Source organism: Rhinatrema bivittatum, chromosome 1 (assembly GCF_901001135.1).
Source record: "Rhinatrema bivittatum chromosome 1, aRhiBiv1.1, whole genome shotgun sequence".
NCBI classification, from domain to species: domain Eukaryota; kingdom Metazoa; phylum Chordata; class Amphibia; order Gymnophiona; family Rhinatrematidae; genus Rhinatrema; species Rhinatrema bivittatum.
Window position 1 is genome coordinate 211,391,499 of NC_042615.1, and position 24,171 is coordinate 211,415,669.

At 43.7% G+C, this 24,171-nt stretch overlaps 1 protein-coding gene across 2 annotated transcripts in view; it reads left to right on the forward strand.

Annotated features, from left to right (window-relative positions):
• MAN2B2 (mannosidase alpha class 2B member 2) overlaps positions 1-24,171 on the forward strand; it is a 143,338-nt gene that overhangs the window by 56,122 nt on the left and 63,045 nt on the right. For both annotated transcript variants that reach the window (XM_029591516.1, XM_029591527.1), the window contains exons 8-9: positions 1,646-1,836; positions 7,099-7,282. In XM_029591516.1, the coding sequence (XP_029447376.1) occupies positions 1,646-1,836; positions 7,099-7,282 (375 nt within the window). The remainder of the gene's footprint in view (positions 1-1,645; positions 1,837-7,098; positions 7,283-24,171) is intronic.

Genomic DNA, 24,171 nt, shown 5'->3' on the forward strand with positions numbered 1-24,171 from the left:
TGCTGCCTGCAAGCATTTCACTATCATGGCAGTACCTTTTTTTTATTTTTTTATTTTTTTTTTATTTCTGTCAACTTTGTTTTTTTTCTCTTCAAAGATTTAGGGGGTAATTTTCAGAGTGGCCGCAGATCTGCAAAGTTTATGGGTACATTTTACCCATGTTCTTTGCACTCATTTTCAAAGTGGAAGTACATGTGTGCTTTCACCTTGAAATTTGCCTAAGAAAATCACCCGCACGCATTTACAGCTGCTGTTTTCTGCGGTTCATTTTTCTGATTCAAAATACCCGCATATTATAGAATTTTCAAAAGTATGTGCCCTTAATTCCAAACCCTTCCCCCGAGAACACCTCCCCCCGTTGTGGGTAATAGTACACGCTTACGCACATACTTTCACCCACATATAGGGGCCGGTGCAATACAGTGCACCTGTGGTTGGATGCGTGTCTACAACCCCTTATGATATAAGGGGATCAGCGCGTCCATTCCCCCACAAAACTAATAGCTCTCATCACATGCAAATGCATGTTGATGAGGCTGTTAGCAAGTACCCCCAATCTAAAAAAGATAATATGTGCCTTACATGCACATTTTAGCGCTCAAAAATTTAAAGCCAGCCCAGAGCTGGCGTTAAGTTTTGAGGCACCCCAAGTCGTGCTCAGAAGAGCAAAAAATACAGATTTTTATGTGGTTCTTCCTATTTAATATTGTTGCAACACTAAGCAGGAGGAACCACAGAAAGCTGCAACTAAAAAAAAAAAACCAAAAGAACAAAAAAAAAAAAAATGCTTGACAGCGGCCAGGTTAGGACAAGGGACGCTCAATTTACGAGCATCCTTTTTCCTCACCCGTGGCCGTACACCAGTTAGGAAAATGGACGCACATAAAATTGAGCGTCCGTTTTCCTATCCTGCGCACAGCCCCTACTCCTGGGTGCTCGATGACATGGACGTGCTAGGGACGCGCAAATTATCCATTGCGCGTCCCTTTTAGTGTGCCAGCTCATTAGACTATTAGATCTAGCGCCCAAGAAAGGGGATGTGTAGGCATTCAAAAAATGTGCCTCCAAATTGGACGCACGTTTTTTGTGCTCATGATATTGCATCGGCCCCATAGTGTGGACAATTTTCACAAAGGTGAAAATTTACTTGTGGTAAATGGCTTTGAAAATTACCCGTCTTAGGGGGTAATTTTTTTTTAACTGCTTGCATACATTTTACATTAAATAGGTGCATATAAGTTACACCAATTCTCAAAGGGAACGTACATGCATGCTTTCTTTTTGAAAATGATGTCACCAAAGCTACCTATACACAATTACATTTGCTAATCTGTGCGCAGATTTTCTGAGAACATTTTCATGCGTGCTTTTTGAAAATGCAAAAGTGTGTGCGTAAGTGGAAAATCGTCCGCAGCCTCGCCACTGGGAGGTGCCTCTGCTCACTGTGAGGAAACTTACGCACATATAGAGCGGGCCATTGTATGATGTTCCATTACCACGGGCAGAGCACTCTTTTACCCACGAAAATGCCTTGGAAGGTTACTTTCTTATTGTACATTTATACACACGTGTATGCATACAAATATAAAATGTATCGTACGAGCGAGTTTCAGTGACGCCTAATGCTTGCTAAAATTCCTTTCAGATCCATTCCAGGCCTGGACCGGTTTCTATGCTTCCCGCAACGTGTTGAAAGGAGTGGCCCGAAGAGCAAGTTCCCTCCTGTATGCCGGGGAGTCTGCATTCACTCAGTACGTTCTGCTTTTCCCATCTGGCTCGGTATGTAAAGTGTGGGCCCTGCAACAGCTTCGAAGCCTTCGATGGGCAGTATCTGAGGTAACATTTTTTTCTTTTAAAAGATATTGTATATATATGTTTTTTAATGGAGGTAGTTCACATTTGAAGTATATTCTATAAAATCTATTATAACCTCCTTTTTGGGGACTTCACGGGATGCAGGGGCACACGGTTGTCTCTGGGGCCGGTCTTATTCCCGGTTCTCCTCTCTTCTCCAGCTTACGCTGATCCAGTCACAGTAGGCCACCAGGATGCCGAGGTTCTTCTGAGGGGGGAGGAGGATAAACCTCCGAGGCCCTGGCCTTACAGGAGTTGGGGACCCAGTTACGCAATGTCCAGTCTCTTTGTCGCTCTCACAAATGTACTCTCACCTGGGATGTCCTTACTTTCGGACCCCTCTGATACCGAAGAATGATGCTGGACACTCTGATTGGGAGTTCAACAAAAGTTTTACCGCATCCAAGAATACTATAAAATCGAACTCAGAACAGAAATTCTCCAGATAATCTTCATACAAAAATAAACAGTCCAAAGTGCCTCTTTTCTCAGTGTTAATAGCTGAGTCAGTGTCCCTTTGGATGGCAACTCAAAAAGGAAGTTCAAAATCCAAAAAAAATCCACTCCACTTCTAAGTGGTCAGGAATTTGGTGGCCAAAAGAATTCCTCCCAAAAACAAGAATAAAATCTTGAGAAAACTTCTCTCTTCTCAAACTGGATACTGCTGTTCCTTCTTTAACTGGATGGAGAGAGTCTCAGCACCTTCCTGACCTTCCAAGGCAGAGGGGAAATCCCCCTCAGTCAGGGTCAGGATCTCAAAAAATATATAATCCCCAAAACAGAAAGAGTGCTCTTAACTCTTCACTTCCCCAGACAATGCCTTCCAGACCTGTGGAGATGCTGGCAAGGGCAGAGTCTCTTCCCCTGGTGCCAGACCATGGGGCCTAAATTGGGATCCACCTCCAACACTTTCCGGCTTCCTCTTCAAAACTCCCAACTAAAATGCCACAAGTGCTGCACTGCTGACCAATCCAGACCCAGCTCAATGGGGAGGAGTCTTCAAGGATGGCCTGCAGACTTCTAAATCCTGGTCAGGGTTTTCTGCTGGAGATGGTTTGGATAGCGCGGGACTTATCATTAGGTCTTGGTTCTCCTCCTGTTTAATGGCTCCAAATGGGTCTGTTTTGTGTATACCATGACAGGAATGATGAGCCGTGCTCATGAGTCAAGGTTTGTCTAATATGCTCTCAGTCTCTCAGGTGTATTGCTAATGACCTTCTTAATACTTGCAAAAGAGAGCTTCCTTCTGAAGTTTGTAAGCTGTATAATGTACATAGGCAGCATATTGAGATGCACTTGAAAATGTTTTGATCAGTCCAGGAGCACCTCGGATAACTGGGATTATTTCTGTATATTTCTGCCATATTTTCCTGGTCTCTAAGTGCATCTCTGGGTACTTTATGATTTTCTGTCTTGCCGTACATAGCACGGAATAGTCACTTGGAATAAGGCTTCAGTTCAAACTGAGAGAAAATTGTCTCAGGAATTGTAGTAATAAGGGTTATAGCCCAGATTCATCTTGAAACAAGCCATTGCCTAGTCCAAATACTGCCATCTGGATTTAGTTGCCTTGGGGATTTTGTTTCAAATATCTGTACTATTTAATTTTGTTTAAATTTTCAACCTTTGTGTCCTCAGCAGTTTCTGCTGCTCCCTGTTCCTTCCTAAATGGTCTTGCTTAATAGGCAGAGGAACCCTCTTGGCTGGCTGGAGAGGTGTGCAGCCTCTGGCAGTTTACTGCCACTGTAGAGGCAGCCACTGTAGAGGCAGCCACTGTAGGGGCAGCTACTGTAGGCAGCCACTGTAGGGGCAGCCATCTTTCTTCACTTCCTGGTGCTGTGTGCGCCACATCTGCAGCACACCCAGGTCCAACAAGCTCTGCTGGATGGAACATCTGGACCTGTATTCCCACCACCTCCACACCCTTTGCAGCACATGAGTCATGGGGTTAGCCCCAAGTTTCTGCAATATTATGAGTAATGTTTTTTGTTTTTAGTAATACACCTTTGTGTGTGTGTGTGTGTACATATTGAAGTCCTAATTGAAAGTATTTAGCTGGCTAACTCAGAAGTTAGCTGGCAAAATGAATATTTGGGCACCTATCCGGCTAAATTGTAGCTGGCTAATAAGATAACTGGCTAATTTGGGGCATTTCAGGGGTGTAACTGGGTGAAGTTGAGTTAGCCAGCTAAGTTTGTTTGTTTGTTTATTTATTTCATCGATTTATAGCCCACTGATCTGCTAATCTCAGCAGGTAACAACATGCATACACAGTAAACAGAGAACAATTGCACAAAGGATGTGCACCAGAGATAGGTCAGATAGCAATATTAGATAAAACATTACAATAAAATAATACAGTAATCTACATGGTGAAAGTGGCAAATATGTTATAGGTAAAATTAATGGAGGCAGTATTCAGCCACTGAACGAGTGTGCTATTTAGCCAGGATCATGTCCGGCTAATTAGCAGGGTATATTCAGTGGCATGGTTATGCCATTGAATTTAGGAAAACCCTACAGACCGACCAGAGTTAGCCACATAAGTTAACCGACTAACTCTGAATATTGGGGTTAGCTGGTTAACTTATGTAACTAACTCTATTCCTCCTTGGAAGGCCTCCTGCCCGCCCTGTACGCCTCCAACATATCCAGCTAAATTCTAGCCATGTAATTTAGATATTTGGCTAGAATTTAGCTGAATAACTGCTCAATATACCTGGGTAAGCCATTTAGACGGATAACTATTATGTTATCCATCTATATGGCATTTGAATATGGACCTCAATAAATATCAGGCCAGGAAAGCTAATGTAAAAAGCTGGGCCCGAAGGAGCTATCTGAAACACGGGAAGTGGTTTTCTGATCTGATTTCCTCTGCACAGGCGTTCCAGAGAGTGAGATCTACTATAATGGTTGGGCCAAAGACTTGTCCTAAAGTTAGCCAGCTATAGTTAGCCGACTATATTCAATAATGCAGCTGCACTATTGAATATATGTCACAAATTGGGGGTAGTGAGCCCTTGGGCAGCTGTTAAGTTTATACAGCCTATCTTGCACCAGATAGGCCTTAACAGTTGGCAGCTGACGTGCCACAAGACCAGATCTTAAGAACATAAGAAATTGCCATGCTGGGTCAGACCAAGGGTTCATCAAGCCCAGCATCCTGTTTCCAACAGAGGCCAAAACCAGGCCACAAGAACCTGGCAATTACACAAACACTAAGAAGAACCCATGCTACTGATGCAATTAATAGCAGTGGCTATTCCCTAAGTAAAATTGATTAATAACCGTTAATGGACTTCTCCTCCAAGAACTTATCCAAACCTTTTTTTAACCCAGCTACACTAACTGCACTAACCACATCCTCTGGCAACAAATTCCAGAGCTTTATTGTGCGTTGAGTGAAAAAGAATTTTCTCCGATTAGTCTTAAATGTGCTACTTGCTAACTTCATGGAGTGCCCCCTAGTCCTTCTATTATTCGAAAGTGTAAATAACCGAGTCACATCTACTCGTTCAAGACCTCTCATGATCTGAAAGACCTCTATCATATCCCCCCACAGCTGTCTCTTCTCCAAGCTGAACAGCCCTAACCTCTTCAGCCTTTCTTCATAGGGGAGCTGTTCCATCCCCTTCTCTGACCAGCCGCCTCCCTCTTGGGATTTGCGCACAGGTTCTGGTGACCAGCAGGGCTTTCCAGGCTAGGTACAAGGAAGGCAGAAATACACAAGGTTGGAGGCCGGGCTGAGGTCGGGGCTGGCAGAGAGTAAAGCAGAGTCAAGGTCCCAGCTGTGGTCAAGGCAGTGAGAATTCAGGCCGGGGGGGGAGAGCACAACAGAACAGACAGGAGAGGGCAAGGCTGGAACAAGGCAGGGCAGGATCGCACAGAAACAAACCAGGAGCAAGGCAACACACTGTAGCAACCAGCACTGCAGAACGAGCAGGAGACCTGTTGCGAAGGCACTAAAAGGTGGCTCTGAGCTTCTCTTTATGCCCCACAGAAAAGAGAAGAAAAGAAAAGAGAAACCAAACAAAACCTTTCCCACCCCTATTGTTCAAGGCGATAGACCAATACAGAGAAAGAGTCCACACAGAAAAAGAGCAGGCATTAGCCAGTATTGAAACAATCCCAGACTAAAAGATCCTAACCACAACCAGGAAAAACAACAAAATAAAAGATACCATCTATGAGTCCATCCAAGCTGGAAAAGGGGCCCAAATATCAGAAAATCTCTGATTTTATCCTGTAACTCTCAAGTCATTTTTCCATACAAGCAATATCTCACACTCTGCTCACCCATTCACTCCAGTAGGAGGTCTTGGTGTTTTCCAACATCTCACTAACACACTTCATGCTGCCAATAGCAAACTTGTGGATTAAACAACATCGATTCTTCAGAAAAATATCTGGGGAAACCCTCCCCCAACAAAAACTCAGCAATTGTAAGAGGGATATCCACATTAACAATCTTAGAGATACATCAATGCACAACTTTACAGGCAGCCTAGATCAAAGGGCACCTCCCACCTCAAATGGAAGGAAGGAGCCTCCTTGACCACACTCCTCCTACCAGCGTAGCGGAGAAATAGATGGATATCCCATTTATTCGGTTTATATGGAATGAGGTATGCCCTAAACGAGATCTGCACTGAAGTGCTTACCAAACCCAAGGAGTTGAACACTGAAAGGTATATTTCCGAATCGCAGCCCAAACATCTTTTAGATCCTGGGGACCCCAAACCTCTTCCCACTGCTGCAGATGGCAACGAGCCAGAGCCTGGAGCTTCTGCTTCAGTGTCTTTATACAAATAAGAAAGTAACCCTGAAAGTGATCTTTTCCTAAATAAACTTTCTCAAAGCCCACAGGTCTCCACAGAAGAAACAGCTGCCTATCAGGGGCAACGGCAAAATGCCTGTTTTGAAAATATTGGAAAACAGAAACTTGCCACCCTACCATTTACCTAACCTCATCCTGCAGTAAGGAAGGACTGCCCATGGGCAAAACTCTGGGCAAATTTGAGAGAGAGCATAGGAGAGGTAATTTGCATAGGAAGGTTTTCTGCAGTTTACCCATGGAAATCCCTTTGAAAATTGCCCCCACTAAGATCAGCATCCATGACATGACACCTGAGATGTCACAGTTAACATCATAGTGCAGCTTTTACTAGTTAGGCCAATGAGCTTAGAATGTTGCTCCCCCTCTCCAAATAATTATCTTTCTCTGACATTTTGTTTGTGAAGGTTCAACACCATGATGGGATAACTGGTACAGAATCCCCTAAAGTGAGGGATATGTACATGACTAATCTCATGCAAGGAATGTATGCCGTGAAAAAGCTGATGGCGTCTATAATTTTAGACACCTTGAGTACAGGGAATGGCGAGCTCTCGTCTTACACTTCCACAAAAGACTCCGGAAGATCAGGTATGTTTGAAATTTATTTTTCCACAATTTGGGAAACAGTAATGAGGTACAGTGAGTCAAAAGCCTCTGTCTTGGATCTTGGGGTAGAAGAGGCTCAGGCAAAGTCTTAGATATTTGATAGGTAGTTACCTTTACCTATTGCATTGGTGATAACTGAGAAAACAACTGGCTGCCTATTCCTATAGCATGTAGAGAGAGGATCTGAAAATTACTCATTTGTATGGAAGAGAAAAACAACTTTAAAAATTGGGAGATCCATAGGGGGGGAGGGGAGGTTTCGGTCAGCTTTGGCATGCAACTTGTTCCCTTCTTTTGGGATGAGGGTGCGGAATTGGATGCTGTGGTCCGACCTATTTTTAGTTATTTTGGGGGATGGAGGATCGGACTCCTTGGCCCAGAAGGTTGCCTTTTTTGTTGGGGGGCGATTGCGGTTGTGCCCCATTATTTGATTATATTCTGAATGTACCAGTTAAGGTTAAAGAAATCCGGGTACACTTACCCAGAAAACTTTAGGACTGCTTTCCTGATGGTCAGGCTTATTTGGCCTAACTTAGGCCTGGATTTTCCTATATTGTACAGCTTAGTGAATCCTGTGGTGAAGGGGGGGGGCCCCCACCACCACAGGATTCACTAAGCTCGCTGCCGGCTTTCGCACCCAATAGCGCCACCGGTGGTGATAACAGGTCTTACCTTATCGCCGCCAGCAAAGTTACCGCCCCGACTCCTCCCCTTCCGGTCCCGACTCCGCCCCGAGCAAGCTATCGCACACAAAAAGAAAAGTCCCTTTTCGCGTGTGATAGGCTTACAAAATAACCCCCATAGCTAGGTAGCATTAATAGTTAATTTATTGCATTTGATGAAATACCTTTCTTCCCATAAAAGAAAACCCAAGGTGATGTACAATTATGTTTAAACTGTTCATTAGCAAACATGACACCATACATGTAAACCTTCAAAGTACAAGATTTCTTATGTACCCCAAATATATCTGTACATCATACAATCAATTTTGCCAGTTTTTATCCCTCCCTCCTTCCCCCACCTCCCTCCCATCTCCCTTCTCTGAAACCTATGAGTCAGTTCAGCTCGAAATCACCCTTCTCACAGGACACATTCCCATACCTTAAGACATATTAGCTAATCATGTAGGCTAAACACAGCTCAGATCTTCCTAAAACACTTCTCATTAAATGCCATCTCTAACCTCAAACTGATCTCCATGGCTCAACCCTCCTAATATCCCTTGTCAATGTCCTCCACTTCAGTCCAGTCCAGTCCAGAAGATTCTGGGAAAGGGCCCAGTGCTCTCAAAAATAAACTAAGAGCCACTGTTTAAAATTTTGCTCCTCACTCTTGGAGGTAGAGTCTGGATGTACTTTTCCTAAGTAACCATGAACGCTTAAACATCACACTAGAGACCATATTTTCCATTTGCTTCATATCATATGCAACACATTTTGCCATTGCCAGAAAGAAGGAGAGTTGTCGTCCCTCCAATTTAAAAGAATAGATTTTTTACCCAGAACACAAGCCTTTCTAGTAAACAAACCATCTCCCTTGCTCTTAAAAAAAACGCAGGAGAAGCTGTTCAGAACAGCATTGCCTCAGGTGTGACCACAAGGCTATAGTCTTTTGAAATATAACTGGCCACTTTCGTTCAGAAAGATTGAATTTGTGTGCAAGTCCAAAAACTGAACAACAAAGATCCTTCCTCCAAATTGCACTTTATACACAGCTCCATATCAGAAAAACTAGCTTGAAAGGCACGAGCTTAGGAAACATAGGCTCTTCTCAAAAATTTACATTGTAGCTCCCTTATATCCATGTTGGTGGAAAGCTCCTTGATATGTTTGAAGCACTATTTAAGATTGTTCCAATATCTCGAAACCAGCAAGCCCAAGGGATCTCCAAATCAGGCACTGTGCTAAATTTATATAAGCCTTTATATATTGTTGATAAGGAAAGCTTTTTTACCTCGTTATGCTTAATTTTCTCCAATGACTCTAAGAAAGATGAGTCCAAGTTGCTCAATGGCATCGAGGCAACATAATGTCTCAATTGAACATAAGAAAAAGAACTATTGTTAGTCAAAGCATTCTGATTTTTCAACTTCTAAAATGACACAATTCTACCTCCTTTTTCCAGCACATGTGAAAGTGTATTATATCCTTCAATTTCCATCTCTGAAAGTCAGCTGTATTATTACCAGGAGTGAAATCCAAGTTTCCTTGAATTGGCAATAATTGTGAGCTAATGGATGGTCTCTTAAGTATCCTATTCAATCACACCCAAGCCCATTTAAGTGGAGATATCAAATTGTATTTAGACCACCCTGTTGCGATTCTGCCCTGTTGGCAGTATCTCCACCTTCTTTTTTCCCTTCAGCAGCCCGGAGGCTGCCGACGTTTGCCATCACGGCTGGAGCCGCCGCCATGCTTCCCGTGCGGGCCGGAGCCGCGCTGTGCCTTTCATGTGGTCTGGAGGCCGCCGACGTATTTCCTTCATGGCCGGAGCCGCGCTGCTGCCAGCAATGTGGCCAGGAGGCCGCCGACACCTTTCTTTCGTGGCAGGAACCTCTTGGGCATTGTTATGAGGCCAGGAGACCGTGTTTCCACTTTCCCTGTGGCCAGGAGGCCGCCAATAGTGCTCCCATGTGACCCAGAGGTCGCCAACCTTACCTGCGGTCCCTCTGCGGGAGAGGGCCTGCATCCCTGGTCTCGCTTGGCAGCTGGAGTCGTCTTTCTTCCATCTTCAGCGGCAGGAAGCCGCCCACGATGTCCTCAGACCTGCTTGGGGCCTGTTCTCCCTTTTGCAGCCTTCAGCATCACAGCAGGGCCGCTGTCCAGAGTTCTGTACTGCTTCCTGCTTCCTTCTAGGGGGCGAGGCCTGCTCTTCTTTCCATTTTTAAAGGAACAGCGAGGGAGGAGGTCCACCAGTGATGTCATCAATGGAGTCGCCTCTTCTGCCTATAAAAAGGTCTTGTCTTCATTCCTTCCTTGCCTTCGCAAGGAGCCAGTCCTCCTTAGGACTTCTTGTCATCTGCTTCTCAAGGCACTTCGTTTTATGTAGGATCCTGTGTCTTCGTGATGTCCTCACGCTACGTCTACGTCCTCGTCTTTTCAAGGTCTCCAGATGTCTCGTCTTGATGTCTTCTATATCCGGTTGATCTTCGTCCTGGCAGCTCAAGTCTCCATAAGGTTCCAGCTTTTTATTTTAACCTTCATTGTAGAGGTATCCCCTCGAATCCTGAACCTTGCCTGGATCCTTGGAATCTGCACCCTGCCTCCACTTCACGAATGAACTCTATTATCCATTCTGGCATGACCCTGTCTAGCCTTAATCAGCTGTGCAGGGTGCATTTTGGAACAGGCTTCGTCAGAGTCTTCACTTCATCTTCTTTCTTCCCTGTGTGGGGAACCACCAGCGTGGTCCGTGACCTGTCTTCATTGGCTGAGTATATGGGCATGTGATGTGCAGTACTGACTGAGCTCTGCCAACTTGTGTGGGGAACCACTAGCGTGGTCTGTGACCAGCCTACCCCGGCTGTGTAGGGCGCACCTCCTGCATGGTCCGAGACCAGTCCGGCTAGGTTGTGTAGGGCGAGTGATGTCCAGTACCGACCAAGTCATCTTCAAGCAACTCATGGCCTTCCAGAGTTTCTTCATATAAGTGACCAGAGTTCCTCTTCACTCCACATATCCAGATTTCATCTCTTCATGTTTCGAAGTCTCATCTTACTTCACGTATCCAGAGTGATGTTCCACTTCACGCATCCTGAGTCTTGTCTCACTTCAAGTCTTTGTCTTTGATGTCCTCATCCTCTGACCACTGTCTGCTCTGTCGCAGTTGCTGCTCCGTGCGACAGGTCTGAAAGGGCTTGGAGTAGTCGGAGGATCACTCATGAGACCAACATTGCGTTATTTGGGTCTCTCTCTGCTGTGTACTGGTGTGGCTGTGGTCGAGGTCATCATCCTTCCATCTTCAGCCCATGCTGGGTCACCTCTCACCTGCCTCGGTGCTTGACGGAGCTCCTCTGCGGCTGTATCGGGGCCCAGAGGTACACGAAAACCCACGAGATGGGATCACTACCCGCATTCCCACAACACACCCTCCTGGCAATTTTCTGTAAGGAGCATGCAAAACATTTTTCGGATCAAAAGGGAACGTTAATGTTTCACCCCCCATCAAATTGACATATATGGATCTATCATGCACCCAGTCTCTATTCTCAGTAAGCATTCCAAATTATAAACCCCCAAATCTGGAAGCCCCATGCCCTCTTCTATCCAATCACTCTTTAAACACCTCAGCAGGATACGTGGCTTCCTTACCTGCCATAAAAAATTTAACAGCAGTGTATCCAGAGCTTCCAAATCTTTCTGCTGTAGATATAGCAGCAAATTTTGAAGGACATAGAGCCACTTCATTATTTTAAAAAGATTAATCCTCCCTGCTAATGACAAGGGCAAATCCCACCAACCCCAAAGTTTCCATTTGGTATGATCTATTAGCAGAAAAATATTAATATCGTAAAGTGCCCCTACTTCCGTAGACATCATCAGACCTCGGTATCTGAAACTTTCAGGGGACCACGTCAAAGGACTAAATAGCCATCCCTCTCATATTCAGGCTGCTGATGTAAACTGGCCATGCCAAGAGTTGGTCCATACCTTCCATCTGTGGCACAGCTTTGTGCAATTTTCCCTCTGGCTCCTCTACAATTTTTTTGCCTCCATTACTGAGAAAACTATTTTATTCCATTAGCATGCGACACTCATAAGAACATAAGACATGCCATACTGAATCAAACCAAGGGTCCATCAAACCCAGCATCCTGTTTCCAACAGTGGCTAATCCAAGTCACAAGTACCTAGCAAGTACTCAACATTAAATAAAGATCTCAAGTTATTATTGCTTATTAATTAATATTCTTTTATGGATTTTTCTTCTAGGAACTTATCCAGACCTTTCTTAAAACCAGTTACACTAACTGCTATAACCACATCCTCTGGCTATGAATTCTAGAGCTTAACTATGTGCTGAGTGAAAAAGAATTTTCTTCGATTTGTTTTAAATGAGCTACTTGCTAACTTAATAGATTCCCGCTAGTTCTTCTATTAGTTGAGCGAGTGAATAACCGATCTATCATATCACTCCCTTGGCACATTCACACATACACAGAGCCCAATGGACTCTGAGGTCGCAGTGGCGCTAGGCCACTCAGAGCCTCCAGGATTGCAACCAGGTCACCCTGTCTCTCCGGGACTGATTATCCTGGTGGTGTGTATTTTATAATCTGGAACAGGGGATCTCTTTTCGGAGTCTCACCACTTAAATTGTACTAACCACGGCTGCATCTACCCTGGGTTGGGGAGCTCGTGTAGATAAGAGCATTCCTGAGCGGACTGAGCCTGTTAAATCAGTTTCCTGGAGCTTCGGGCAATCAGGTACATACTGTGGGCTTTCAGAGACTGGCTGTCCAACAAAATTGTCCTGATCCAGACCCACAACCATATAGCCATGTGGCATGTCAACAAGCAGTGAGGCACGGGATCATACCTCCTGTGTCAAGAAGCAGTACAGATCTGGTCGTGGGCTTTGTCCCATGAGAATGGTGCACATGGCTTTGTACCTGACCGTAACGGAGAACATAGTAGCGGACAAACTAAGTCGAACCTTCAGACCTTACGAGTGGTCCCTGGCCAGGGGATTGCGAAACGGATATTCTACTTCTGGGGGAGCCTGGATGTAGATCTGTTCGCATCCCCCTGTAACAGGAAGGTGCCTTGGATGGTCTCCCTGTACAGGTCAGACAGCAAATCAGCCTCGGACGCCCTTGCCCATCATTGGGGCAAGGGTCTTCTGTAAGCATATCCTCCGATTTCCTTAGTGGCAAAGACTCTCTTGAAGCTTTGAGAGGACAGGGGCTATGATTCTCATAGCACCTTAGTGGCCGAGACAGGTCTGTTTTTCACTCCTTTGGGAGTTGTCCATCGTAATTTAGCTGTATATAATAATACTGAGTGAACGCCCAACATCAACAGCCTGGATCATACTGGTACAAAATCACGGTGCTGAGCTGACAGTTTCACTGAATAGTCTTTAAAAATATTTTTCCTGCCGTAACTCAGTTGTTTTCCAGCACTGAGTGAGCTTATGTGAAAAATCGAGCAACCAGGCTTAACGGCCCACAGCCAGTCCACATTTTCTCTGCAGGGGCCTAGCCGATGGGCCTGTTCAATGCTTAACTTCCCATGCGTGCTTGCAAGGCCCAGCTCCTGGGGCAGCCATGTTTCTAAGAAACCTGCCAGTTCTCATTCCCCCAGCGATTCTGGTAATCCAATGAAATGCAGATTATTGCAGCAAGATCTGTTCTCCAGATCTTCCAGCACTCCTCCTGTTTATTTAAGCCTCTTTGAGCGCATTTAACTCCATCTGCGTACTCTGTAGGTCGTCCTGTGTATCCAACACTCTGTTCAATATTTGTGAATCAGCGCTCAGTCTGTAATGGCCAACAATACTTCCTCCAGTATATCAAAGAGTTTTTTCAACTCCATCTCTAATGCTTCCACAACCACCATCTTAACTTCAGTTATCACCACAGTTTTCACTGCTTCTTTCTCTGTGCTAGAGTGTCCGTCCCATATTTTATGATCCCCCAACCTGGGCTTCTTTTTCTTTCTCTCTTTTCGCTAATTGAGCTAGACAAACCCTGACTGTTGCTGAGGAATTTGATGGCCAATACCTTTATTTATTTATTTATTTTTAGTTTTTATAAACCGACGTTCCTGTAAAATATACATATCACACCGGTGTACAAGGAAGTAAAACTGTCGCTTCGAGGCGGCTTACATTGAAACAGTTAATAAAGAAACATAAAGGAGCTTAATGGAGCATAAATGAAACATAAAAACAATTATGACTATGTAACCTTCTCCCAATTTATGGAGCACCCTTCACTAGAAATTTTAACCAGATGGGAATGGATTGAAAATGAGAAGGCCTGAGAGAGAAAAGTCACATATCTCCCCTCTCACAATATCACGATATCTGTTGGCGATGTACAATTAAAATAAATTATATTTAACAAGCAATATCTAAGCAATATCTAAATATAAATATAAAAATATTGCAGTCAATATTAAAAAAAGAATAAACTTAAACAGAAAAACATAAATGTTAAATGGCACACATCTAATAAACATAAACATCAAGTAAAAATAAGAGATAAAAACTTGAAATAGACAATAACATCTGTTAAACAGTATAAAATCAAAATGTACAAAGAAAATAATTAAAAACTAAGGAAAAATTAAATGTACTTCATGGACCACACCAAAAGGGAAAAGTAATCATAATTATTCTTCATAGGGCCATACTGAACAGAAATGTTTTCATACCCTCCTTATATTTCTTTTAGTCCCTTTCGAAACGTAATGCAAGGGGCAGAGCATTCCAAAAGAAGGCAGCTAAAAATACAAAGTCCATTTCCTTAGTTTTTCTAGCCTAATTTCTCTAAAACTGGGAACTTTCAAAAGCTCCTGTTGTGAAGAGCGAAGACAGCAACCAGGTATGTAAGGAATTAACAGTCAATCAAGGAAAGACTGGCCAAACCAGAGAACTTTAAACGTGAGATATCCTATTTTAAACTGGTTTTTTAAAGACACGGAAAGCCAAAGAAGGCTTTTTAAAAGAGGTGTCACATGATCATATTTCCTTTACCAAAACTAAGTCTAGCAGCTGCATTTTAGACTAATTGTAGGTGATATAAGGGACCTGCAGAGAGTCAGTGATACAATGTGTTTCAATAATCGAATCTATTTTTCACGAGTGAATAGGTTAAATCTTCGGTACCCAAAAAGGGCCTTAAATGCTGAATAAATCATTGAAAAAAATAAGATTGAATTATCTTTGAGATTTGTGGTTCAAAATTAGGCTGGGAATCAGTATTAATTCCCAAAATAGTAACAACATTTCGTAGCTGAATGCAATTACCAGCAATAATAGGAGAAGGAAATTTGGATGTATCAAATTTATTGGCAAACTAAATAGCTTCCAATTTCCCAGATTTTAGTTTTAGCTGGGAGATATGAAGCCAGTTGGCCACCCAGCTAAGTTGAAGCTTGGTCCCCTGGAACGCCCTGCATATTTTTTTTTAGCTGGCTAATGACTTAACCGGATAAAATATATCCGTTTGCAGGGAACACATTCAAACCCCAAGTTTTTCCAGCTAAATCCAGAACTTAGCCAAACAAACCCTTTTGAATATTGACCTCTGTATTTTTTTCTTATGAATTGGTGGACTGCAGCTTTAGTGTACAATGATAAATGCAATATTTCCCAGTTCTCTTTGTTTCCATACCCAGTTGATTTAAAAATTATTGCACTATTTTTTGTTCTACTCTGAGTTCTCATGGTGAAATTACACATGATGTAGCTTAGACTGGGAGCTTCCATTGAAATGGCAGCTGCAGGAGCTAAATGAAGTTTAGTAGCTCCTGATGGAGCAGCAGTTACTATCTCTAACAGAAGGCAATGGGATTACTACCCTTACCCAATTAGCTTTTATGATTTTGATGGATCTGCAACATTGCTCACCACTTCAGCGGGGGTGGAGGGGAATGGGAATTGGATTCAGAAAACCCTCGCTGGGCCCTGACTTTAACAGTCCGGTGTACTGCAGACGTTAGTGGAAAAGTGCAAGGCTGCTTCTACAGCCAAGTCCAAAAGCAAAGCACGTTCAAGCAGCATTATCTGAATTATCAAGAAGGCTGATCACCCGGGTAGTAGTATAATTATTTTGCTTTTCTTTTTTTTTTTTTTATATGGCACCCTTAACATAATCATGCTGCTGAATATCCCTTGTAAGTTAACCAGATAAGTCTTATCCAGCTAACTTACTTAGACATTAATTTAAGAATATCTACCTCAAGAAGATTAACAATAAGTATCCATGTGTGAAAAGTATGTGAACCCTTCATTCAGCACCTCCTTGAATAGCAATAACTTTAACTAAATGTTTCCTGTATCTGTTGATCAGTCTCATACATTGCCCTGGAGGAAATTAGGTCCACACTTCCATATAGAACCGTTTCAGCTCTGTAACATTTTAAGGCTTCCTTGCATAAATTGTTTGCTTCAGGTCTTGCCACAACATCTTAATCGAGTTTAGGTCAGGACTGATTTGGGCAATCCAAAACACAAAATTTCTTCTTCAGCCATGATGTAATAGATTTATATGAATGTTTAGGTTCATTGTCTTGCTGCATGATCCACTTTTGGTTCAGCTTTGGCTCATGGATAGATGATCTGGCGTTATCCTCTTGAATTTTCTGATATTCTTGAATTCATGGTTCCATCAATGATGGCAGCCCCACAACATGATTCCTCCATTACCATGCTTGACAGTCGGGATGAGATATTTATTTTGGGAAGCAGTGTTTGGTTTTCACCAAACAAAATTTTTATTGTGAATGAAAATTTCAATTTTTGACTCATCTATCCAGAGAATATCATTCCAGAAGCTCTTTGGAGAACCTGAGGCAAGGTGTTCTTTTTAGAGAGCAGTGGTTTCTTCCTAGTTATCCTCCCTGGAACACCATTCCCATTCTGTTTTTTTCCCTGATGGTTGATGGCATAAACTCACATCAGCCGCAGTGAAAGAGTCCAGCAGATCTTTAAACGTTAGTCAGGGGTTATTTGTGACTTTGTGGATGTTTTTCCAGTTTGCTGTTGGGGAGATCTTGGCAGGATGACCACCCTGGGTAGATTCACTGTTTTCTACAGCGGATGGACAGAGCCCCAAATGTTTAGAAATAGTCTTGTACCCCTGTGCAAACAGATCAGCATCAACTACTTTTTTGATAGGTGCTCTGAAATGTCTTTTGATCATAGCATGATGAGTTCCCATTAACGTTTATGGTAAAGACCAAACTCAGTTTTACACTCAGGGTGGTAATTGTTACTCAGTCATTTAAATATTTGATTCTCATTAGCCATTTAATTGTACAAAGGAAACTAGGGGACACATTCTGATTCTGAATTAGTCCTATTGTTTCTATTTTGTACATAATTGTGTCTCAATTTGTGTTTCAGTTATTCCCTTTCTATTGCATAAGTAAAGAATGGTTTGAATTAAACAAGAGTATCATGGTAAAAACTTGTAATTCCCATTATTATACCCGGGGTTCACAAACTTATTTTTTCTCACCACTGTATGTGTGGATAGTTTTCCTGCAAAATGTACGCTCATGGGGGTAGATTTTAAAAGGTGTGCATGTGCGGGCCGCGTGTGCGGGGGGAGATTTTATTAAGTTACGCACAGCGACGGATTAAGGCCTTCCCCCGATCCCTCCCATTCCGCTCCAATTAAGGAGCGGAATGGGAGGGAACTTCCTTACCTCTCTGCCTAACCTTCCTTTCCTTTCCCCTCTTCACCCCGACACCTAACCCCTTCCTACCTACTTCCATTTGTTTTTGTTTCACTACTTACTGCTCCTCTGGAGCAGAAGTAGTTTGCGCGCGCCGGCTGGCTGCCAGCATTCACTTCCCCAGGACAGTGGCCGCTGTCCTGTCCAGCCTCTGCCCCTTTTTAAGGGCACAGCACTTGTGCGCATATCAGCAGTTACGCGCGTGGCCGGGCCCTTTTAAAAATGCGCTTGGCGTGCACAGGGCCCTGCCGCGCATGTATGTGCTGATATTTGCATACATGGCTGTTTTAAAATACGGCTCCTTCCTAACTCCACCCCTGCAAAGCCTCTCTGGTAGGTGGGTAAAAATACATGCACACAGGCTGTTATGCCCATATTTTTTACCTGCCTGTTGGGTGGGCAGTTTTATAAAAGACACTTCTTGAAAGTTGTATACTTCACTGCCTCTCCCCCCACCATTCTCTATTAGCATTCCCAATTTTTTTTTTATTTTTTTTTACTATCCATATAAGTCTGGCGGTTGCCCTGGTTAACAGGCTACACCCAATGTTATTTTTGCATTGCTTGATATAAAATAAGAAAACTGCAAGTTTATATTATATTTCACCACTGTACTTTTCCCATTTAATGTTCTGGTTGGATTTACTGTCTACTTACACAATGCTAGTAAAAGAGTTAATTACTGTTTTACTCTGGTGTGATGATTTTATCTGGACTGTGTTGCCACAAGTGAGAAGTTGTTTAGGAAGGGGACAGAATTGCGGTATCGGGGTGACCGGGACCCTGCTCATCCCCCCCCCCCCCCGCCTCAGGCTATGAACCCAAAGATAAATCATATTAGTAAATATAATTTCTCAGATCTTTCCAAGTAATGATCAATAATTATAAATCTGAATCATTACCTATTGAGACCGGAGTCCCACAAGCATCAACACTATCAGCCACACTATTTAATATCTACCTTCTCCCACTATGCCAACTCCTTTTGAGTCTCGGCATCACTTACCTAATTTATGCCGATGACATACAACTTCTCATACCAGTAACTGACACTTGAGAATGCTTTCAATTTCGCTGCCTCATACCTTAATAAAATAAAAAATCTCCTAAACCAATTGAAACTCTGTCTCAATATGGACAAGATGGAATACATACTCATCCAAAGAAAAACTCCCACAACTATCTCAAAGACCATTCAAACAAATAATACCACCATCAAACTCAGTGACAAAGTCAAGAACCTAGGAATCTGGATAGACACAGAACTGAATCTCAAAAAACACGTATCAGCAAAGGTCAAAGAAGACTTTAACAAATTAATGATACTGAAACGCTTAAAACCACTGTTAAATCATTCGGACTTCAGAACCATTCTACAATCCTTGATCTTCTCCAGCTTCGACTAGTGTAACTCTCTGATGTTAGGTCTACCCAAATCAACTACCCAACCTCTCCAAATCCTACAGAATGCAGCAGTTAGAGTTCTAACTGGTAAAAAAAAAAAACAAAACAGACCACATCACACCTGTCTTAAAATCACTTCACTGGCTCCCCATAGACAAACGGATAGAATTCAAAACACTATCCATACTCCACAAAACCATACACGGGAATGAAGTCAAATGGATAAATGACGATATACACACACAAATATCACGGTGTAGCACAAGATCTGCAAATAAGGCATTATTAGAAATTCCCACAGTTGCAGCAGCCAAACTTAACTACAGTACGCGAAAGAGCATTCTCAATACCTGGGCTGACCCTCTGGAAGAAGCTCCCTGAAAATCTAAGACTTCAGAGTAACATCAAAGTGTTTTAAAAAACTCCTCAAAACCTGGTTGTTCCAACAAACCTACAAAGACAGCATCGGATAAGCTAAACAAGCAGATACCACACAACACACACTTAATCACGATCCTGTTAAATAAGTCAATCCACCATTATGTATAGTATACCAATGATAGTTAAATTTCCTGCTAAATGTTTACAGTTCTTAATACCTCTCTAAATATTCTATAGTTCACTACTACTTCTTCCAAACTTTGTAATCCCACAATGCCTCTAATTTGTATGCCACTGTTCTTGATTACAAAGTGTATCTTATTTACGTTCGTTCTCAAATTGCATCTTATTTACGTTCGTTCAGTGCACCTGTTAGCTGTTCTATGTACTGTTGTTTCTCTTGTAAACCATTGTGAAGGCCAGTTCCAAACAACAGTATATAAAAACACTTAAATAAAATAAATGTGCTATTCCCTACTCCAAGCATAGGAGTAATTCATAGTCTGGACCAAAGGGAGGGGGGCGCACCCTTCCCCTTGGCCATTGGCTTTTTTCCCCAGCTAAACGTGTGTGAGTCCTTTTCCTGTGAAAACCTGTGGGCTTTGTACAGGCTACCAGGTAGATTTTAAAAATGTTGCTCATGCAAAACGGCCCCATACACACGTATATGGACCGCGTGTGTGCAACGTGAATTATAAGAAGCCGGGAAGTACATGCGTACATACCTGTGCGTGCGTCAAGAATAAGGAGGCAAAAAAGGGGCGGTGAATGGGCGTTCCGGAGGGGCCAAAACGTACACGCGTAACCCCCGAATTTTGCAAGCCTGACCGTGGCAATGCGTGCCTTGTTACCTGCGTAACTTTACTACCGGTCCTGATAAGGTACAAGCCTGGAGGTTTTGGACCAGAAGGATCCTGAACATGGGAGGGGGAGGGGAGAGAGAGAGAGAATCTAATATATGTTATATATCTCCCACTGTTAAGAGGGGCACTTTCAACTCAGGGTGGGTTTTGGGGGGAGAGGGCTGTGCTTCATTGGTCTGCTAGGGGGCAAGGGTCTGTAGACCCTTGTAACACCGCCCCCCCCCCAAACCCACCCTGAGTTGAAAGTGCCCCTCTTAACAGTGGGAGATGATATAGAGAGTCAGATTGTCGCTCTCTTTCTCTCTTGCTCTGTCACTTTCGAGTACACGCATAAAGGCTCCAACACACAAACGCGGTAGGGATATTTTAAATGGTACGCGTGAGCTTGCACATAAAATTGAGCTTATTTTTGTTCACATGCCCAATATGTGCGTTTATGGGCACAAGTGCATGCGCCTTTAAAAATTTACCTCTTTGGACTTAGCATCAGTTCGCCCAGTTTTGAAAATTGCCTGCTAAAAACATTGCACTTCTCCTGGTTAGTTCTTTGTTTTTCAATACAACCAATTTTGTTGCTAAAACCTATCACATGCAGTATTAAGTTATTTGTCGCTGAGAACGTTAAATTTGTCCCACTTCCACATTAAAAATAAATAAATAAAACTAAGAATGTGCTTTATTGTATAGGCCCCCTAGTGGCAGGACTCGGGGATGCATGTGTACTGGGTTCCAGAGGGAGTACCAGCTCGTGGGATCTGGCAGAGAACGGTCACTGCAAGGGCTTGGCCAAGTTGAGAAGTTGTAAAATAGAGGGGGACGGGGGCGGAAACCATGAGCAGTTGCGAATGAAGGATTGCAGTGCCAAAGCTCAACTGGATCTAATTGCATTGGAATCCCAAAGGAGCAAGGAAAAACTACTGGGCTTAAAAAACCAATGATTAATCCGGAGTCTTGGAGAAGGTCATTTTCAGAGACTTCTGCAGGTAAAGTAGTGCTTTACCCACAGAAATGGCCCAATATCTTGAATACCAAGACTAAAATTTTAAACAGTTTAATAGGCAGCCAGTGGAGTTTCAGAAGAAGTGGAGTAGCCGATATCCTCCTAGAGCAACCCATGATAACTGTGGCTGCCATGTTCTGAATCACTTGTAAGTGCCTGGTGACAGCTCTTGACAAGCCCCAATAAATTGCATTGCAGTAATCAGTTACTGCTACTACTAAAGCATAAGACACAGATTTTAACGACTTACACATGCAGTTTTTTTAAATTTTAAAAGTATGTGCTGAAATTCTCTTGGCAGAACTACACTCACCAAATAAGTGTAATTGTATGCACTTTTTTCCAGGATAATTTACAAAGAGGACTTATGTACGTAAGTCCACTTTAGAAAATTGATATGACTTTTGCACATAGTTTCTGGCCAACTTAGGCCAGGATTCATCATTCTTCGCAGAATGATGAATCCTGTGAAAACGGGGGGTGGGTGAAGGGGGGGGACGGGCCTGCGAAAGCCCTCAGCCTTTGCACCACGGCGGTGCACTGGCTGCTGGCTTTCGCTCCGAATAGCACCACCGTGAAAGGTGGTGCTATTTGGTGCGCTACTGCCGACAATAATGTTAGTAACATTATCGCCGGCAGCAAAGACACCACAGACTCCGCCCCCTCCCCGCCCCGACTCCTCCCCTCCCCCTAATTTGTATGATATCGTATGCGAAAAGGCCCTTTTCGCATGCGATAGAGCAGGGGTCGGGAACCCATGGCTCGCGAGCCAGATATGGCTCTTTTGAGGGCTGCATCTGGCTCGCAGACATGTGTCGCCATACTTCGCGGTTCCCCGCTGACCCAGCTGCTCCCCGGTCCTCCGCCGCCCGGGCTTAAAATGCTGTCAGCCCGGGCGGAACGCGGCAGGACAGCTGGAGTCAGCGGCACCGGCGTGCTCTCTTCTCCTCCCCCCCACCCGCGGCCCGGAAGAGGAAGTGGAGAGCATCGGGTGCCTGCGCGGGAAGAAGAGACCACACTAGCGTGGTCTCTTCTTCCGCGCAGGCACCCGATGCTCACCACTTCCTCTTCCGGGCCGCGGGGGGAGGAGAAGAGAGCACGCCGACTGGAGTCATCCGGGTGCCTGCGCGGGAGTCATCGGGTGTCAGCCGGGTGCCAGCGCTGGAGTCATCGGGTGCCTGCGCGGGTCTTCCCGCGCAGGCACCCGATGCTCTCCACTTCCTCTTCCGGGCCGTGGGAAGAAGAGAGCACGCCGGTGCTCTCTTCTTCCCGCGGCCCGGAAGAGGAAGTGGAGAGCATCGGGTGCCTGCGCGGGAAGAAGACTGCAGCGCGGCTCGGAGGAAAATGAAAATCTTCAACCGCGGCCGATGGGATTCCGCCTTCGCCTCCGCGAGGGCTGAAAATGAAGGAGGTTAGCGTTGGGAGGTGGCTGCTGCTGCCGCGAGTTCCGGGGGGGGAGAGAGAGAGTGAATGAGCGAGCAAGCATGTGTGTTTGAGATCCTGTGTGTGTGAGTGAGAGATTGCATGTATGTGAATGATTGAGAGCCTGTATATGTGAAAGAGAGTATGTCTGTGATTGAGATCCTGCCTGTGAGAGAGAGAGCATGAATGTAAGTTTACCATTGGGAACCTGTATGTGTAAGTTTGTAATTGAAAACCTGTTTGTTTGAAAGAGTATGTGTGTATGATTGAGATCCTTTGTGTGTGAGAGAGATCATGTGTATGTATGATTAAGAGCCTGTGTGTATAAGTAAGAGAGAGATCATGTGTGTCTGTGTCTGATTGACAGCTGGTTTAGGTGATGGAGCATGTGAGTATGTGATTGAGAGCCTGTGTTTAAATGAGAGAGAGAGACCATGTGTGTCTGTGTGATTGAGAGCTGATTTAGGTGAGGGAGCATGTGAGTATGTGATTGAGAGCCTGTGTTTAAATGAGAGAGAGAGACCATGTGTGTCTGTGTGTGATTGAGAGCTGATTTAGGTGAGGGAGCATGTGAGTATGTGATTGAGAGCCTGTGTGTAAATGAGAGAAAGAGAGGACATGTTTGTAAGCATGTGAATGAGAGTCTGTGTGTGAGAGAAAAAGACAGCATGTATTTATGTGATTGAAAGCCTGTGTGTGTGTAAGCGTGAAAAGATAGACAGCATGTGTGTAAATGTGTAATTAAGAGCCTATATAAGTGAGAGAGAAAAAACATTTGTATATGTGAGTGACTGAGAGCATGTGTGTATAGGTGTGTCATTGAGAGCCAGTGTGAGAGAGAGCGCTGGTATGTGACTGAGAGAGGAGAAAGTTCCAAGCAAACCACCCCACCTCCTGCTAATTCAGAACAATCTCAGGACACCTGGATATCAAACGTTCCCAGGTATGCAGAGCAAAAAAATTTTTGTATCCTTATTATTTTTCATTACTGGATCTTTGTGTCTGCTATTTTGAAATATTTTGTTGGTATCTGGAAATGTTTTATATGAGTTTTTAATTATTGGATATTCCACTCATCAGCTGTTTCGAAATATGTTCTTTTTGTTAGTACAGTTTTACTGCTGATGATTTATATTTCTTGATTTGTTTTATAAGGATGTGTGATGTTTCTTTTTTCCTTTGTTACACTGCATACAGAGACTCTGGCTTGTTGCAGTTTCCAATTCAGTTTTTGTCTGCATGCTTCTTGTTATGCGTTTTGGTCTCTTTATTCTATGTTAGGTGAGGGACAGCACGTGATTCAGGTGAGGTTTTCTGCTGGCGTGTAGTTTCTGTGTAGGACTCTATAGCAGCCTGACTTGGTCCGTTTTCCTAATAGGAGATGTATTG